Here is an 11,376-nt window from a genome sequence, read left to right as displayed (position 1 = left end):
TTTTCGTCATACCAGACTGAAAATGTCCAAGAGCTGGGACAAGATATTAGAATATCTGTGAAATTAGTTTATTTTCGTTTAACAAGATATTTATGGCTTTCCTCTTAACTGTTCATTTTATTAAGGGAGAACATCAGACATGGAGATTAGTATTAACCAGGGGCTCAAAAACTGAGACCATCTGGGTGACCTTGACTGAGCATCAAGGAGGTAGCCTTTATTTCCCCTTAAAGTTAAACATCTCTGTTCTGTTACTGAGAGCTACACAAATAGGGCTTTCTCTACAGCTGTCTACTTTTCATTAGAGTCTTTTTAAAAAACTAACACCCATCTCTAAACATGTTTCAACAGACTTTCCACATACCTGCACTTGAACTCAATTCTCCCAGAATACAAAGTACTCTATTCTAGTTAAAGAAAAACCCAACAGTGCACCTCTGGGCAGTTATCAGACTGCAGTAAATCTTTTATTACAAATAATTAAATCTCTCCATAAGGTCTCAAACAGTATCAAACACAATTTCATATCTCTAACACAGAGCAGAGCAGGCATTCAGTACTAGAACCAAGTGAGAAGTGTTAAATTTCAAGCTTCTGATCACCTCACATAGTGACCAAAGCTTACATGTCATTTTCTCACGTTATCCAACTGTGCATCTCACACATCTTGTAGTCTCAGTGGAGACAAAAGTTTCTATTTCATATTCTAAGTGCAGGAAGTTGAGAGAGATAAAATCCAGTGAAAACACATCAATCTCAATTCAACTCAGTTTAAAAAAAAAAAAAAGCAAACTTAAATTAGTTGTTTTGCAGGGACAAAGGGAAAGGAAGGCATGGGGTTAAGAGTCAAAACTGTGACAAAGGCCAGTTACTATACATGGCATGTTGTAGCTCTGGAAAGTATCTGTTATATTTTAAAATAAAGTGGCTTTTGTGGATTTTTTTTCTTTTTTGGTATTGTAAACATGTGCTGTTTAATAGTACCCGAATTTAATTTAACCCTTTTTTTTTTTTTTTTTTGCAAACAAAACAAAATTTAAAGCCTTTAAGGCAAACAAACCCCTAAGGAAAAAAGAAAGTCATTTGTTATAAAACTGTGAGGATACCCAAGCAAGACCCCACTTAAGATTCGTCAGCATGAACTTGAGAGCTTTTGTCCACTGTTCCTCAGAGTTAAACTGGGTTTTGATGGAATAGGAGCCACCGCTGCCTCCTGTGTCTTCAATCTTGCCTTTCTCCACATCCATCCTGCAAATGAACACAGCAGAACTCATTAGTAACTGAGATCCGAGTTAAGTCAGTTCAGGCAAATGGGCAGGGACTTGATCATGGGACCATTCACGTCATTTTATCTACTAAAGAACTCTTGGCAAGGAATGGTAGTGTATTTTGGATTTGCTTGAAAGCCCAATATCAAGAAGGCTGTCACAAGAGCCTCATTGTCATTGCGGAGTACAGGGACAAGACACACCCCCAAACAGATGAGAAGCCTGGAGCAGAGGGTAAGTGACGGTTACAGTACTCCTCACTGTTTTCCTAGGCATTCCTCACTTATGGGGAGAGAAGGGAGGCAGAAGAAAAGAAATGCTTTGTTTTGGGGTGATGGAAGCAGCTCAGCCTTACTCTCTTAACTAAGGTGTCCATCCATCTCTGGGCTCCTACAAAATTTGATCAAAGGAAGCACTCCTGTATATTTCCAAGGGTGTAAGGGAAAAACCTCCCTGAAATTGGAGAGCAGGCTTGAGCTCTGCACCAAGGAAATCCCCCACACCATCTAAGTCAACATTCTTTTTCTCCAGGGACCAGGTGGTTACATTCTGTCCTGTTTGCAGTGTTGGATCAGTCTCTGCCCATCAGTGTCAATGTGATCTTACTCCATTTTCTGCTTTCCCACTATGTGTACTAGTTTTGCCTCCATCCTTACTGTCCCTTCAATTCTGCTCACTCTGGTCCTACTCTAGGTTCATTCAGCACCGGGGGATACTGACCTGTAAGGAAGACAAAAACGTGTCTCGCCTTTCTCAACCTCTTCTTTGAACTGCTGCACACAGTCCAGGAAAGCCACCATTGCGTGGTCAAACTTGTTGTCCCAGAAAAACCGCAGCCCCCCAGAACAGTACAGCGGCAGCTCCTGCCCGAGAAAAGAGAACTGGCTATAGGTGTGGCCCTAACACAGGCTACCGGAGATTGTTCCCAATCCTATCCATCTCTCAAGTCATGTTATGTCTGTATTCCACTGGCAACAGTAACCTTGGGCAAATAACAATGCACCTGAAACTGTTTCACCATCAGCGGAAATGTATTAAACATCTACCGCCCAGTGATGCCTTCCCCATCCTGGTGCACACATTCTCCTCTGATCTGCCCATATCCCTTCTCAACAAACTGTAAAAATTTAATTTTCTCTACAGGCCCCAAAGAGCTAATCCTGAACTAGACAGGACATTGAACCAGACATTGGTTCAACATGAGATATCTCAGTCTAAGAAAGAAACTAAATAATGCCATTATCAAAACTAAACCATTCCGTTAGGAGGTACAAGGATTCTGTATTCCAGTGAAAATGGACCTTCCTGGGTACCTTAGATTTGTCTGTCAGAGACTCCAGATACGAATGGTTTCCATAGGGAACAAGTCGATACCTAAAATGGAGATGCAGACAGAGATGGATACAGGACTCCTCCTAAAGTGATTACTGGGATGTTATAACCCAGTGATTTTCAGTCTTCAGCTACCCGAGGACCTCTATTATTATTTCCACTCCTCTCTCACCTCCCCATGGGCTCCATGTTTAAAAGGTTTTGTTTCCCGAACAAACTACATTTATTAGATAATTATCTGGGGGCCTTTTATGGATGCATGTATGTCCTGGTTTAGATTTAGAAACAAAAACTGAAAAACAGCTTTAGGAACACTAAGGTTATGGAGACAGGAAGTTGGGGACCACTGCTGTGGTCGTGCAGTTCAAGGACTGCTCAATCATTGGAAAGGGCCTGTGGTGAGGGGAAAACCAGAAGCAGACAGTCTCCATGGACAGAATACTCCCAGTTCGTTGGGAGCAAGGGCTCTTGCCATAGTGGACAAGAGTACCAGGTGGGAGATACAGATTATATCACAGAAACACCACACTCAAGAAAGGACTACATTTCTTACCTCTGAAATTTCAGGCCCATCTTATTGGCCAGGGCATGAAGCAGCAACACTGTCTGGCCCCAAGCAGCGTTGATCTCATTCCATTCCACGGGGACACTGGGCAGGCGACCCAGTCTGAAGTTATTGATTGTGCCAAACTGTCCACTGTGCCTACAGGAGAAGGGCAGGGAAAAATACAGACAGAATTTAAAACTTAGCAAATTCTGAAATTTCCTGCTCTCACCTAAAACCTGGCATAAATCTCTCTCCTTATCTCCAGATTCATATAGCCAAGCCCTACTTGGTACTTTAAATACATGTCTAAAACGTGAGTCATCATCTTTCTCCCTGCTGCTCAGACGCCAAAGTAGAAACCTGGGCATCATCCTTGAATGCTCTCTCTCTCAGCTCCCTTCCCCCCAACACCACCAAGCTCTGTTGAGTCTACCTCCTAAACCTCTTAAATCTGTCCACTTCTCTTCAGACTCAATGCTACGACTCTACCCTCTCCTGTTTAGATTCCTACTGACAAGTTTCCTTACCAACAATCTTGCCCTCTTACCCCAAGTCATTTCTCACATTACAGGTAAAGCCATCATTCACAAATGCAACTGTACTTATGTCACTTTCCTGACTAAAATGCTTCAGTGGCTCCCACTGCCTTTTGGACAAAGTCCATATCCCTTAATGAGGCCTACAAGATCCTTTAGGAATTGGTAACGCTCCAGTTTCATATCCTGTCGTTCTCTGCTTCACCCTCAATCTCCAGTCACAATAAGCTCCGTTCAGTTCAGTGGAGATTACCACTCCCACTTTCCTCTGTTTCTTTGCACATGATGTTCTCTCTGCCAGGAACAACCCCCCTCCTCTGCAGACCTATACTCCATATCTCAGCTTAAACATCAACTTCCTCTGGGGGAATCGTTCCACGCAGCCTCCTCAAATTGGGTAAAGTGCCCTTATGTGTTCTCACAGCACCCAGGGTTCACCATGACCACACTGCATTACAAGTGCCTGTTACCGAGCCATCTCGCCTAAGCAAAATGTATATTGCTTGCTGCTGCCTTCCTAGTGCTTAGCACAGTGCCACCACACAGTAGATGCTCAAAAGATACCATTTGAAATGGATAAAATGTCAAATAAATGAATAAACAAATGACCCCGGGGGGCAAGAAATCAGCACCAGGCAGATGACCAGATTTTCACGTAGCTGGAGAGCTCCAATCTTTCCCTTTCCTCGGAAGAATGGAAGTCACCAAGCTCTAGAATTCCAATCCCCTGACTGTGCCTATCCCGTCACAGGGAGTGAAAGAAACCTAGATGGGGTGAAAATGACACAGACCCCCATTCCGTGGGAGGTGGGCACCCTGGCGTAGCGGCCAGCAGCTAACGTCCAGGTACGTGGTGCTTCCCAGACGCTCCTCACCCTCCAACCCTCATTACCAAATGTGGAAGGTTGCGTTAAAGACGTTGGTTTTCTTCAGCTTGTCCAGCTGCATCTGGGCGTAACGCATCTGGTTTTCTACACTCTTCAGCTCATCATCCAGTTCTAGCTGTTGTCGTTTAAATTCACTATATTCCCTTTGATACCTGTGAACAGCCAAGGTGACCATGAAAGGCTGTTTGGGGGCTAAAATTTCTCTCCCACCACCCCCCTTAATGATTTCTTCTAGTGATTATGGTCACTTCTAGTTACAGCATCTTTTACATTTGGCAAAGATCCCACTCACAGGAACATACTTGCCCTAGATGTTTTGCCTGGGAGGGACAGAAATGTCTCAAATTCCAGCTGCCCATATGGAAAACGGGGAGGAAAACAGGACTCTCCCAAACCAGGACCAGACACCTCTTGGATTTCTGATCTTTTCCAGAAACAAGGTGAGTTAGTCAATGGTGGTTTCTTCCCTGAATTGGCCATAATTGAGCGTCTATCACTTCACCTCTATATCCTTATTGACTTTTAAATGGTTAGTATACATCATTTCTAATGGAACTTGTTACACTATCCCATGAAAAATCAACTTTGTTCAATGTCTTTCACTTGCCCACCCTTAGTTACTGTGGACACTGCCTCCTCCACTAGACAGAGGGTTCTCTCAGGTCAAGAGCACCACTGAAATTCCTGAGCTGGAAAAGAAGGAACGTGGGCCAACAGGCTCATCTCTCCAGAGGAGTATGCCGGGTTCAGCGGCTGACTCAGCCAAACGAGCCCAGGTCCCTACAGGACAGAGCTGTGACTACAGGCCTGGTTCTCGGCTCTCTGTTTAACCAACGCTTTTGCCACTTAATCATGCTGACCCTTCATACGTAATCCTCCCAACCAATCTCTAGAAACAGGGCCTGGAAACAATATGCAGGATCCAGAGCAGACATGCTGCTGAATGACAGCTCACTGCTGTTTACAAACTAATCAGACACATTCAGCTGGAAGCCATTTCCGCTCCTGGAGCCTTGAGGGCAGGAAGGTAGAAGAACGGGGTGATCACTCACTGAGCTTCCTCCTGATCCAACCTCTCAGCCTCAGCCTGGACCTTCTCGAGATTTTCTGCCACTATCTGACGGTTCTTTTCCACATCTTCCAGCTCTTGGATCAGCCTCTCCTCCTCTAATGCCAGCTCCTTTAGCTCCATCTGGAGCTGTTCGCTGTCATCTTCATTCATTTGCTCTAAGATTTCCAAGCAGCGTCTGCCAAGGACACAGGCAGGGAAAGCTTATCAGAGGGAAACTGTTATTCCTTTTATCTGTGTGGAGCACAGCTCCTGGGTAAGGGCCACGCAGCCCCAGAGCAGTGAGAGCTCTAAGATTCAGAGCTCCGTTCCCGGGCCCAGGCTCTGGAGGTACTCACTTGTAGTTCTGACACTCATTTTCAGTGACGTTGAGCTGAGTGTCCAGCTGGTCTAAAAGAGTATCTGTGCATTCCTCACACAGTGGGTGATCCACATCTGTCTGGCCTGACATGATGTCGAAAAGGTCCCCAGTGACCTGGAAGTGTGGGAGAGTCAGGGTAGGGCCTGCCCCATGCTACCTGCCCAGGCACCCCCTCTACCAGCCAGGCCCACTGCCTGACACCAGAATGAGGCAGACTTGCCTTCAGTCTTCGGCTGAGGTTCTCCATGGTGCCACCGTCAGATGCCTCCCCGATCAGAGTAAAGCTGTTGGCACTTTCTGTAGACATCATCCTGCAGACAGCCCCCCGCCCACGGGCCACATGAGGGAGCAGAGAGGCCTCCTCCACCTACTGCAGTGCCAGTGGCAGAGACTCTCAAGCACCGGCTGAGGGGCCTCAAGGCACATACCCACTCCTAGCCCGACTGACCTCCCAAGGGTACCTCTCTCCCAAGGGAAGGCCATGCTGGTCTTCCACAGGGACACTCAGCACGAAGGTTGGCCTGGATGGACTAAGGGGGGAGACGGGGCATCAAAAACTGATATGTGTGTGTCTATAGTAGAAAAGGAAGGAGAATCAGGAAAGACCATTTCTTAATATTACACCCCTTGCCAGCCACCTTCACATGCATCAATAACTAAGAACCTGAACATCTAACAACATTTGCTACCTTAAAACTTTTCAAGGGCCCATCTCTTTTATTAGTCAATCACGCTCTCAACTTTTCTCAATTCTTCATCATGAGAGATATTGTCCTTTCCCACTGTGTGAATGGCTACAGGAAAAACTCAATCAATACTGGAAAGTGATGGGCCAGGTATAAGGGAATATGTCTTTTCTGGAAGAGCCAAAAGGCTAGGTGATGATTCATCTTCATCACCTGGCTCCAGGTCTCAATTCTGGGTTTAATTAAAATTCTACTGGCCTTTGGCAAGGAACAGGGGGCTGAGGAGTAGTAGGCACCTGGCTGGGGGGATGAATCTGCGAGAGACACCATCCTGGCGAGTTTCAATAAATGGCTCCTGGGGAGGAAATAAGAGAGCATTAGAATCCTGGCAGCTTAGAGGTGGAATCTATTTCCCCAGTGGCCTCAGAACTATTTGGCTTTACCCTTGATTGATAACCACAAGACTTGAGAAACCACAGAGACCTAAGAAATGGGTGTTATATAGCCAATCCTTGGATACTTGCACTAAGAAAGGACCCTTGGTACAGACAAACCCCAAGTCCCATTTGATTTTTTGTGGGGAACAGCATTTCCTAACTATGTTATACTCTATTATATTTGCATTTACCAGTCAAGGTAGGGGAGAGAATGCCCTAAATCATGGCACAAGGAAAAAGCCAGAGCAGACTGCAATGAAGTTTACCATGGCATAGAACAAAGTAGATACTTTGTGTTTTCCATACTTTGATATAATTTATATGTGATCAAAATCTTATGACATTGATCTCTGACAATGAAAATTATCACTCATGTTATCACGTTTAAAAAAATTACACATTCTCTAACACTGACAACCCTTTCTAACTAGTGTAATCACACAATTCAATGTCCAAACCAAGATACTTTTGAGACTAGAGAGGAGTGGATATTAATAATTAGCTAGGACAACACCAGGTAAACCAGGAATGCCCTGGGATGACCTGTGTATCCAGGTCATCCCATCTCCCACCTATAATGGCTTATAATTCCACTTCAAATAAAGAAGAGCCTCTCTTCACATTTTTGAATGGATGCCTCATTCAGCAACCCTGTGACCTCAGGTGCACTTCTGTGTCTCCAATGATCCACAGTGGCCTGATCATGCAGAATGTCTCATGTTAACCAGAGATCCAAAACATCTGGGGGCTCTAAGAGCACCAAGTACCCTGCAGAAATCCACTTCGCATTCCAGTGTTTTCATACCTCTCCTGAGTTAGCCTCTTCCTCCTGGGTCTCTCCTGGTTTCACCTGGGCTGTGGCAAGTAATGGAGCTAAGAGCAAGGAAAATATCGAAGCTTTCAGAAAGAGTTTCTCAGAGCAGAAGCATGTACGACAGTATAAGAATCAGAAATATCCTCCACCTTTTTCTTAAAGTATAATTTATACAAAGAAGAATCTGTTGTCTTTTTTCCCTTACACCCATTAAATCGGATTAAGGGATTGTTAAGTTTTTTCCAGTATAATGGTATGATTATGTCTTTAAAGAGACACCTTACCTTTCAAAAATACTTACTAAAATATTTATGGTATTTATATGTTTGGGATTTGCTTCTAAATAATTTGGGGTGGGACGGAATGGATGGGGCTGTAGATGAAAACATGGTTAAATATGGATGGATAATTTTAATTAATTAATTAATTAATTAATTTTTGGCTGTGTTGGGTCTTCGTTGCTGCACGCGGGCTTTCTCTAGTTGCGGCGAGCGGGGGCTATTCTTTGCTGTGGCACGCGGGCTTCTCATTGCAGTGGTTTCTCTTGTTGCGGAGCATGGGCTCTAGGCACGCGGGCTTCAGTAGCTGTTGCACATGGGCTCAGCAGTAGTGGTTCGCAGGCTCTAGAGCGCAGGCTCAGTAGCTGTGGCGCACGGGCTTAGTTGCTCCGTGGCATGTGGGATCTTCCCAGACCAGGGCTCGAACCCGTGTTCCCTACATTGGCAGGCAGATTCTTAACCACTGCGCCACCAGGGAAGTCCCTGTATGGATAATTGTTGAAGCTCAGTGATGAGTACATGGGGGTTCATCATAAACTTTGAAGTTTTCCATAACAAAAGTTAATATCCCCTTTCCCTCAGAATAAGTGGGAAGGAACATGAGAGAACTTTCTGGGAAGATGAAAGCTTTCTACATCACAATGGAAATCTAAGTTACATGAGTGCATACATTTGTCAAAAACATACAGCTAAGGGGAATTCTCTGGTGGTCCAGTGGTTAGGACTCCACGCTCTCATTGCCAAGGGCCCAGATTCAATCCCTGGTTGGGGAACTAAGATCCCACATCCCACAGGCTGTGTGGCATAGCCAAAAAAAAAAAGCTAAGATTTGTAATGTATAAATCTTGACAATTAGGGACTTCTCCGGCGGTCCAGTGGTTAAGACTCCGCACTTCCACTGCAGTGGGTGCGGGTTCCAGCCCTGGTTGGGGTACTAACATCCCACATGCTGCATGGCGTGGCCAAAAACCAAAAAACCTGACAATTAAAAATTGTCAATTCATGACAATTTACCTTAAAAAAAAAAAAGGAAGTAAAGAGCAAAGTAACTGAGTGGAGATGGGAGGTGAATGGAGGCATAGAGAAAACAAGAATGGCAGGATGTAGCTAACTGTTGAAGCTGGATGATGGATACAAGGGAGTTCACTATGCTATTCTCTTGACTGTATGTTTGAAATTTTTCATAATAAAAAGTTTAAAATATATTAAAGAGATAATTCCCCTCAGAGAAGAAAAATCAGGTATTAATAATAACAGTTAATATTTACTGAGTACTTTTCCCCAGCATATTCTTAAGTATTTATGGTCTGTCATATTTGATCCTTACAACTACCTTGAGATTGTTTTACATTTTACAGATAAAGAAAACCAAGAGACCAGGGTTAAGAGAGATGAAGTAACTTGCAAAAAGTCATTCAGCTAGTAAATGACAGGATTTAAATCTAAGCAGGTTGACTCTAGACCCATGAGCTTATTTTAACTGTCTATTCAGTCTTTTCTTTTTTTCTAGCTTCATCTCACTTCTTGGGACTTTGAGACTCTGTTCCTCTACTTATCAGCTGTTGGCCACTGGGTGAGTCACTTAACCTCTCTAAGCCTCAATTCCTCATGGATAAAATGATAATTTTACTACTACTCCATAGGGGAGTATAACTGTACTACTCCATAGGGGTTAAAAGTAATGCATGTAACGCACTTGGTATATAAGTCCTCAACAATTGCCGTTTATTTTTAAAGGTACATATTCCTTTACTCTGAAACAACAGAAGCAGAAAACTAAGGACCTTTCCTTGCTATAGAAAGCTCTCAGAAGCACACAGTGTCAAAATTCTTTTATGTTCTCAATAAGAAAACAAGAAGCCAGAGAGACGACGCGACTTCTGGGGCTCACAGGCCGTGTCTGTGGCAAGCTATGTGCAGTCTTTAAGACCTTCATCTCCAAAGTTGCCCACTTTCAACGATCTTGACCACCCTCTAAGGGTCTCGCTGACCTGTGAGCTCCTGGATGGTGACACGGTCCAGGATCTTGAAGCTCGTGTCCAGTTTCAGGGGCTGGCTGCAGCGCTGACACACGAAGCTCACCTGCATGGTGCTGCTGGATGTCTTAGACCCCTCCATCCCTACGGCGGTGGAAAGGAGACGATGTTAGGGAGAATCGGCGGCCTTGAACCCCCGGCCCGGGGCTACCACCAGCCTAACTATTATGGTGAAGGGGTAAAATCTCCGCCCGCACCGTTCTCTGCAGGAGCGGTAGGATACCAGGCGGACCTGCTTCCGGGGCAGCCCCGGCAAAGGCAGTTAACAGCTCAAAGTCAGGGAGGGTCTGCAATAAGGGCCGTGAGGGGTCCCAGGTTCCCTTCTAAGGTAGTGGTTCAGCCCCCGACGCTCTTCATCTCGGGACTCGGAGCCCGCCACCCTGGTCCGGCCTACCGCGGGGGCACTGTGGCCTCGGGTCTGTCCGGGTGCGGGGCCTCCAGGACTGCCATCGCCCAGCCTTCAGCTACTTCCCGATCGGCCAGCGGAGGACTTCCGCCGTGACCGGACGTGACGTCACGACGGCTGCAGCTGCTCTGGGAGTCAATCCTGGTCCACTCGCTTCCGACCGGCTGCCACCTCTAGAGGCTGAGCTGGGAATCCCGGCAGGCGTCGGCCGGCGGGCTGTTGTTGCGAGGGGCAGTGGAAGGACCGAGTTGGGAGGGAGTCAGGACACTCTCCCGTTTTCTAATGCAGTGACTTTTCTTCAGATTTGTCACTTCAGAGCGGAGCCACTTTCATTATTCACTGCTGTGTTAGTTTTTAAAGTTTCCCGTTGGGAGAGCTGGGCGCCCGAGAGAGTGGTAGACACACTTAGAGGGGAAAGTGAGGAGGTAAACTTTATTGTTTCATTTTATATTTTAAAATTTCAATTATAATTAGGGAAAGCCGAACACTTCAGATATTGAAACGTATTATGAAATTATAAAACTAAACCATTTTTGTTTTGGTGCAGGAATATCAGTGGAACAGAATAGAGTTCAAAAATAGACCAAGTGTACAGGGGGATTTAGTATGTGATAAAGATAGTATTTCAAATCAGTGGGGAAATGAACTACTTAATAAGTGATGGGTGGGGCCAAAGAGCCATGTAAATGGTGGTGAGCTGAATCTACTTCACTCTTTAT

At 45.1% G+C, this 11,376-nt stretch overlaps 1 protein-coding gene across 4 annotated transcripts; it reads right to left on the bottom strand.

The window, feature by feature from the left end:
* Positions 1–432: 432 nt before the first annotated feature.
* On the bottom strand, positions 433–10,738 carry BECN1 (beclin 1). 4 transcript variants are annotated; one of them, XM_061175863.1, is made up of 13 exons: positions 10,646–10,738; positions 10,207–10,335; positions 7,929–7,996; positions 6,983–7,041; positions 6,462–6,530; positions 6,221–6,311; positions 5,978–6,114; positions 5,623–5,817; positions 4,576–4,722; positions 3,154–3,303; positions 2,582–2,642; positions 1,989–2,131; positions 433–1,248 (listed from the first exon to the last, which is right to left on the bottom strand). In XM_061175863.1, exons 2-13 carry the CDS (start codon positions 10,331–10,333, stop codon positions 1,080–1,082), a joined length of 1,416 nt encoding a protein of 471 aa, XP_061031846.1. In that variant the 5' UTR covers positions 10,334–10,335; positions 10,646–10,738; the 3' UTR covers positions 433–1,079. The 4 variants fall into 4 exon arrangements, with proteins under 4 accessions (XP_061031846.1, XP_061031845.1, XP_061031843.1 ...); XM_061175860.1 differs by lacking the exon at positions 6,462–6,530 and having other exon boundaries at positions 434–1,248; XM_061175861.1 differs by lacking the exons at positions 2,582–2,642; positions 6,462–6,530 and having other exon boundaries at positions 434–1,248.
* Between the last annotated feature and the right edge of the window lie 638 nt (positions 10,739–11,376).

The sequence above is a fragment of the Eubalaena glacialis genome, chromosome 19 (assembly GCF_028564815.1).
Source record: "Eubalaena glacialis isolate mEubGla1 chromosome 19, mEubGla1.1.hap2.+ XY, whole genome shotgun sequence".
Classification (NCBI taxonomy): domain Eukaryota; kingdom Metazoa; phylum Chordata; class Mammalia; order Artiodactyla; family Balaenidae; genus Eubalaena; species Eubalaena glacialis.
Note: the sequence above shows the minus strand (reverse complement) of the source record. Positions and strands in the feature narration are given on the sequence as shown.